Here is an 8,027-nt window from a genome sequence, read left to right on the forward strand (position 1 = left end):
CATTATCCTAGGACAGGAGCCCAAGTAAGTTTGGATTATTAATGAAAAATTTTGATTGTGCATAATCTATGTCATTTTATGAGATTGGCTATTTTACTTTTGCTTCCATTGAATGTTAAGAACCTAACTATGTAAGTTATTTAATAGATCTCATTTTCGCTAGGTTAATAATTTACCAGTGCTAGGTTTAACGGAATCTAGCAAGCTCCAACACTCAATTGAGTTTCATCCTTGGACCAATGGTGAGATAGGGATGGCGAAGTAGACTCTCGTACAACTTTGCATATGTCCAATCATCATAACCCTCATAGTCGGACCCTAGACTCACCCAGCTTAACTACAATTAAACAATACACAACTCCATTGGAGACAACCTTTTGGAATCTTACCTTTGCTTCCAAACATGTCTCCTTAGACGTTGCACACACTGTTCTTCAAACTCCATCAATGCCACAAGTAGAAGAAAGAAACAATAGAGTCCATTCCATATATATAAAGAGTTCATACTCATAGATAGGTTGAGAAAATCCTCCCACGATCCTAGAAAAGTTTAAGTAGCATGATAAATGTCGCATTGTTTATACATTCAAAGGGGGTGAACAAGTCTAGGTGCACTTAGAAAAGAAAGGTTCACTAACCTGCGATAGGAATTAAGACCACCTCAGTATGGTTGTATTATCCTCGATGCAGTTAAAAACTTAAAGGCAATGAATATCTATTGGAAATTCCTTCATACCCCAATATACATCCAGTTTTTAATGATGAACAACTCAAGTTTTATGACTCTCCATAAAAATCACTCAATTTGGATGCAAAGTAAGATACCATTCACCTCACTCATAGCCGCACAGGCAAGCTCATCCAAACAGCAACCATTATGTTATGTTAAGTAGCTAAAGCTGAGAAATACTCATATTAGACTAAATGATATACTTTAGAACATCTGAAGCTGAAGCGTCCTCAACTGAATGTGGAAACAATGCAGACCCTTACTCTCCAAGTGGGGGAGTGGGGGAGTGGGGGGAGGCGGCCATCATTGAGCTACTCGGAGATACGGACTGCGGTGTGGAAATAGATGGCTTACTACTGTTGATGATGTAATGCCCAATTTCAAATGAGCGTCTTACTTTGCCAATAGAACTAGAGATAAGATGAGATAGGACAGATAGTTGAGGAAAAAAAGGTTTATTCTAGGGTGGCCTACTTTTGGCTGGATGTTTGGCCTACTTTTGGTGAAATTTAAAGCCTTCTTTTGTGTCTAAGCTCTGAATCACAAGGGCTGCTCTGCTCTGCCTGATACTGCAGAGTAATCACAATATCTTTGGCAGAATATCTTGAATTCAGACTGTTGGAGTATCTCAAAAAAGTGCTTGTAGCAATAAAAATTCTGCTCCAAAAGGGCTAGTAGGACTATTTTAATATACCCTGAACCCCAAGGTGTAAGCAAGGTGGTGAAGGCAAAGTGCGTTTTGTCGGCATGAAACGTGTGCATTGTAATGAAATTCGATCTGACAGACATTTCAGTGTTTAAGCATAAAATAGATCAAAGAGAATAGAAGAGAAGAGTAACTAAGTGGGTATAGTTTACATACATCTGATCCATTTACTTTAACTCCTCGTTGTTGAAGAGCGAGGCAGGGGAAATCGAGAAGCCGGTGAGAGTAAGAACTTCCGGTTTTGCTTGAGGGACGAATGTGAATGGCGCTCCATATTTGTTGGGCCACACGCCTCCTTGCTCCGCTCATCATTTCGCCCGCAATGTTATATTGCAATTGAAGAAGCAGACAGAGCTCTCCAATGCTACTGTTTATCAACTGTTATAATAGGCAGTCTCTAGCGATTCCTCGACGCCTTTCAACCCACTGTCATTCATCTGATTCAGTACACCCTTAGCGATTCCTCGACGCCTTTCAACCTACTGTCATTGATCTCTGATTTAATGCGGCCTTCCATATGTCATTGCATCGAGATTTGCTTTGTTTTCTATTTGGTGTACCTTGGTAGTGGGCTTTAAATACATAATGAGAAATATAATGATGACATGATGCTAACTCTGGCTCTGGGATGGATTGTAAACCGAATGCTTGTGGGTGTATTTGTTGAAAAAAGCCTATGCACATTGTTTTATAACATACATATTATTTTTATTCTCGTTAAAATATCATTTCACTTTTTATGGTTTTTTATTAATTGGTTTTTTTCCACGAGATCTTCCTTCCTCTCTCAAAGAGTATAATTTATTTTAGTTTATTTTATATGGGTAATAAATTAAACTAAATTATTTTTTATCTATTTTAATTCTAGATTTATTAGATTGAGAAGGTTGAAATCTTTTTTTATTAAAAAAAAAATTATATTTCAAGAAATTTGATGTTAATATTTAGTAGATTGATAAATTTAAAATAATTTAATTATTAATTATAATTATTGGTTTTTAATATAATTTAATCATGAAATATATTTATCTACATTATGGATCACAAAAGTCTCAGATCTAACATTATTACCCTACACAGAAAGGAAATGGCTAATGAGGCTCGACAATTTGACCGAGCTCAATTACAAGTGGCTAAAAAGAAATCTGATCTTATGGTTCTCAAAAGATGTAGGGATGCATCATTAGTTCCAGTGTTTGCTCGTATTGCTCATCCTTTGAACCATGACCCAATCCTAAAGATGTGATTAATCTGAAAGACATTTATCTACATTATGGATCACAAAAGTCTCAGATCTAACATTATTACCCTACACGAAAGGGAAATCGCTGATAAGGCTCGACAATTTGAACGAGCTTGAGTGCAAGTGGCTAAGAAGAAATATGATCTTACGTTTCTCAAAAGATGTAGGGATGCATCATTAGTTCCTGTGTTTGCGCATATTATTCATCCTTTGAACCATGACCCAATCCTAAAGATGTAATTAATCCGAAATACATTTATCTACATTATGGATCATAAAAGTCTCAAATTTAACATTATTACCCTACACAGAAGGAAAATGGTTGATAAGGCTCGACAATTTGAACAAGTGTTGAATTGAGGCTTCTATGATCCATAACATTTATAGGAAGAGTATCGGCGTAAATCACATGTAGAAAACCTTTGTCGACGCGTTTTGAACCAACTAGTGTGGTTCATCATCAAGACAAGTCGAGGAGTCAGATCATGGCTGCCAATTAAATAGGGAGAGCAGATCTTCCAAACGGCTAGGTTGACTAAGTTGACCATCAACGGCTACATAAAACGGCTAGATTATATAATAATATTAAAATGTTAATAAGTCAAAGGTACTAACTTATATTAATAGAATAATTATAAATAATTTTCTTCTAATAACTAATTATAATATATTAGTTATTCTAGGTTAATTTATTAATATATTTTACTTGGGTTATTAAATTAATTAATTTATTTAATCATATGACTGTTAGAGATAAGTAAAGGGGTTTTTTTATATAATAGATTGTTATACTATTTTATTTTATTTATATATTAAATTACCTAATTCTAATTTATTTAATCAATTGAATCACTAGGGATAAGTAAAGGGGGGTTTATATATTAGAAATATATATAATTTTATTTTTTTTATTTTTTTATTTTTTTTAATTAATTTAATTAATTACTTGTAACTTTATTTAATCGTTTAAATCCCTAGGGATAAGTAAAAGGTTTTTAATAATATGATTTAATGGAATTAATAAATTATTTATGGGTATTGGCTAAAATTAATTTTATTTTTATTTTATTTATACAGTAAAGGCAGAAGCTTAATAATAAATAGGATTAATAATACTAATAAAATTTGATTAGGACGAGCGACAATTTTTTTTAAATACAAGAAGGACAAGAACAGGACAATAAGTAAAAAACTTAACCAAAGGAGAAATCCTAGGAGGATGGAAAAGACAGCTCTAAGGAGAAGGAACCAGGAAATTATGGGGAAACCTCGGCAAGACTAAGAAGAAAGGGCAGGGATCCAGCAACGACTGATCTTCCAGTCGTCATCTCTATTGAGATTGTTAGGCCTTTTTTCAATTTCAATCGCTTCCCTGAATTTACGGTGATGGAACTGCGCAACCTTGGTAATAACCTTGGCCTCCTCAATACAGACATGATGCTTGGTCTTTTTCTGCATGCTCTGCTAACGCTGAAGACTTGGTTCTCCCATGTCTTAGGTCGGCTGCATGTTCATTTATCCTCTGATGGATGGAGCGCCATGTTTCCCCGATATAGGGGGTCCCACAAGAACAAGGGATCAAGTAGACACCCTTCATGTCCTTAGGGTCAATGGAATCTTTCACCAATCGGAGGGATTTACGAATGGTGTTGAGGGGCCTAAAGGTTGAGGGAATATTATACTTCTTAAGGATCTGAGCAATCTTGTCCGTGGTTCCCTGGACATAGGGAAGATGGACACCTAGCAGGCGTTCTTTAGGTTCTTTTTTAATTACCGAATTTTTAGAGGCTTTAAGGAAAGCCTTATGACCTAGGCGCCTACTATAGCCATTCTCCACAAAGACATTAAGGAGATGCGATTTCTCCTTATCGAAGCTCTTATTATCAGGAATCCTAAGGGCACGAGTAGCGAGGGTGTTAAGAACCCCCAATTTCTGAGTAGGGAAATGATGGGAATCAGCATGAAGATACTACTCAGTATGCGTTTTCTTCCGGAACACTGAGTGGGAGAGGGAACCGTCCTTATTCTTAGAAATAAGAATATCCAGGAAGGGGAGGAAACCATTGACTTCTTTTCCCATGGTGAACTTAATGGCAGAGGATTGATAGTTAAGGTGATTGAAGAAGAGATCCAACTCCTCTTGGCCATGGGACCAGATGACATTAGTGTCATCAACATACCTTTTCCATAGCTTGGGTAGGAGACGGGCCGAGGCTAAAGCTTTGGCTTCGAAATCTTCCATAAAAATATTCGCAACAATAGGGGATAGGGGTGAGCCCATGGCAACACCACAGGTTTGTTCAAAGAACTCACCCTCGAAACAGAAAAAAGTGGAAGTGAGACAAATCTCAACCAGCCGAGCGGTATCGGGATCTGTTAGGTGATAGATCACTTCCAAGGCCTCCTTTATAGGGATACAAGTGTAAAGGGAGACCACATCAATCTGATGAGGATGTCTTCAGGGTCAAGCTTTATGTCCTTAAGCTCATTAATGAAGGATGCAGAGTCTTTCACGAAGGACTTTGTACGGCCAACTAGGGGCTTAAGCTTAAGGGCAAGGAACTTAGCTCCTAACAATCTAAATAGAGATGACGGCTGGAGGATTAGTCGTTGCTGGATCCCTGCTCTTTCTTCTTAGTCTTGCTGAGGTTTCCCCATAATTTCCTTTTTCCTTCTCCTTAGAGCTGTCTTTTCCATCCTCCTAGGATTTCTCCTTTGGTTAAGTTTTTTAATTATTGTCATGTTCTTGTCCTTCTTGTATTTAAAAAAGTTGTCGCTCGTCCTAATCAAATTTTATTAGTATTATTAATCCTATTTGTTATTAAGCTTATGCCTTTACCATATAAATAAAATAAAATTAAAATTAATTTTAACCAATACCCATAAATAATTTATTGATTCCATTAAATCATTATTATTAAAAACCCTTTACTTATCCCTAGGGATTTAAACGATTAAATAAATTTACAAGTAATTAATTAAATTAATTCAAAAATAATAATAATAATAATAAATAAAATAAAATCATACATATTTCTAATATATAAACCCCCCCTTACTTATCCCTAGCTATTCAATTGATTAAATAAATTAGAAATAGGTAATTTAATATATAAATAAAATAGTATAACATTCTATTATATAAAAAAAACCCCTTTACTTATCCCTAGTAGTTATATGATTAATTTAATTAATTAATTTAATAACCTAAGTAAAATATATTAATAAAATAAAATAGAATAACTAATATATTATAATTAGTTATTAGAAGAAAATTATTTATCATTATTCTATTACTATAAGTTAGTACCTTTGACTTATTAACATTTTAACATTATTATATTATCTAACTGTTTTATGTAGTCGTTGATGGTCAACTTAGTCAACCTAGCCGTTTGGAAGATCTACTCTCCCTATTTAATTGGCAGCCATGATCTGACTCCTCAACTTGTCCTGACGATGAACCACACTAGTTGGTTCGAAACGCGTCGACAAAGATTTTCTACATGTGATTTACGCCGAAACTCTTCTTATAAATTTGAACAAGCTCAATCGCGAGTGGATAAGAAGAAATATCATCTTACGTTTCTCAAAAGATGTAGGGATGCATCATTAGTTCCAGTGTTTGCACGTATTGCTCATCCCTTGAACCATGACCCAATCCTAAAGATGTGATTAATCCGAATGACATTTATCTACATCATGGATCACAAAAGTCTCAAATCTAACATATAGCAATATATGATAAGTATCAAAACACTTATATTATAATACATTTCACATTACCAAAAAATAAAAATACAAAAATTAACTAAATTATATATATATATATATATATATATATATAGATAGAGATTTAATCTCATTTTATTATAGAGGTTTTTAACTAACTTGTAAATATGTTTTGTTACAATATCATGATCAATACCTTATACCTAAAAATCCATAATTTTTTTGATATGGCAATTGTTTGTATGATTTTTTATTATTAAATTTAATTAAAGGAATCACATAACTACTTTTTAGATAAATGTCAACATTTGATCTTTACAGACTAGTAAATGCTTGACCCAAGTGGATCTTCAGATACAATGGCATGGAAAATTTCAAAATTCAAAGTGGCAGAAAAGCAATTATCTTGACATCAGATTGAAGTGCTCGTCGCCCTGATTCCAACGGTGCGAACAACACTCCAATCTGAGTCTGGATGATGAAGTTAACGCGAAAAGAGTTTGTCTTTGTTCCTTTGAAAAAGGAGGCATTTCTGCTAAAAATGGACTTAAAGCCTTTAAAAGGAAAATCGCAATCGTAGAAGTCAAAAGGTGGGCTTAGCGCAAGGGTGGAGGAACCCCCGATTAGCGATCTCCAACTAATCGCAATCAGAGGCAAGCGATCAGCGATATCGGGATGGAGCGATCGGATTGACGGATCAGGTTGGCGAAACCCAAGGTATAGGACCAGGACCCCTAGGCCGTAGCGATGCAATATGTCGATGCAATAGGACCGTAGCGATGCGATAGGGCCGATGCGATACGCCGATATCAGCGGTCGGCAATCCCCCGCTAACAGGACTATTGAACCAGTGATATGTTTATTGGATATGGGGACCAGACCCGATTATGTTATAAAGCCCGATTTCATATAATTTGAAATCCGGGTAAAAGGCTTTCGGTCTAGTTTTTCCAATGTTTTGTGTATTATCTATTTAAGCGGAAAAAGGCCATTTTAAAGGGGTTTGTTGCATAGAAAGGTCGGACGTCGACCCACCGATCCTTTCGAGACAACGGCTTCTATTATAAACAAAATAACCTTCGATTTAAGCACGCCTGTAACCAAAAGAAATGTATAAAATCCAATGCACGTAGAAGTGCAGGGAGAGAGGATTTTTGGCACACAGTTCAAGGCAGCAGCTTGCAGGACAGGCAATTGATCATTTTGTCTGAATTGGGCAAATTTTATATGGTTTTTGTCTTTCTCGACACCACGAATGCATTGGTGCTATCCATTTCTTCATCTGATTTCTCCTCTTCTCAGCCATTTTTTAGAATGGAGGTATAATACTCCTTTTATGTAACTGTTGATTGTATTCTCTTCTTTTCATGCCATTTAATGAACAAAGGCCTCCCCATTGATCGAGCAGGGCCTAGAGACGTAGTCCAAGTTGGACGAACTCTGTTATCAAGTCTTGTTGTCTTATTTTCATGTCTTTCATGTGTTTTTTTCTTCTTTCTCATGCGCACATTAAATTTCTATGTTAAGCTGCAATTTTCACATGTGATTCTTTTGATACATCTATAAGAAAAAGATCCCTAGATCAAGTGGTATCAGAGCAGGTCTTTTTAGATGTG

The 8,027-nt window shown here is 35.5% G+C and overlaps 1 protein-coding gene across 4 annotated transcripts in view; it reads right to left on the reverse strand.

Moving 5' to 3' along the window:
* The window catches only part of LOC149156912 (elongation factor P (EF-P) family protein), a 340,259-nt gene extending 338,179 nt beyond the window's left edge, over positions 1-2,080 (reverse strand). For all 4 annotated transcript variants that reach the window (XM_089438784.1, XM_089438782.1, XM_089438785.1 and 1 more), the window contains exon 1: positions 1,593-2,080. In XM_089438784.1, coding sequence (XP_089294910.1) covers positions 1,593-1,748 — 156 coding nt within the window. In that variant the 5' untranslated portion in view covers positions 1,749-2,080. The remainder of the gene's footprint in view (positions 1-1,592) is intronic.
* Positions 2,081-8,027: the final 5,947 nt, after the last annotated feature.

The sequence above is a fragment of the Pinus tabuliformis genome, chromosome 9 (genome assembly GCF_031772625.1).
Source record: "Pinus tabuliformis cultivar Carrire ecotype Pingquan chromosome 9, CPIR1, whole genome shotgun sequence".
NCBI classification, from domain to species: Eukaryota; Viridiplantae; Streptophyta; class Pinopsida; order Pinales; family Pinaceae; genus Pinus; species Pinus tabuliformis.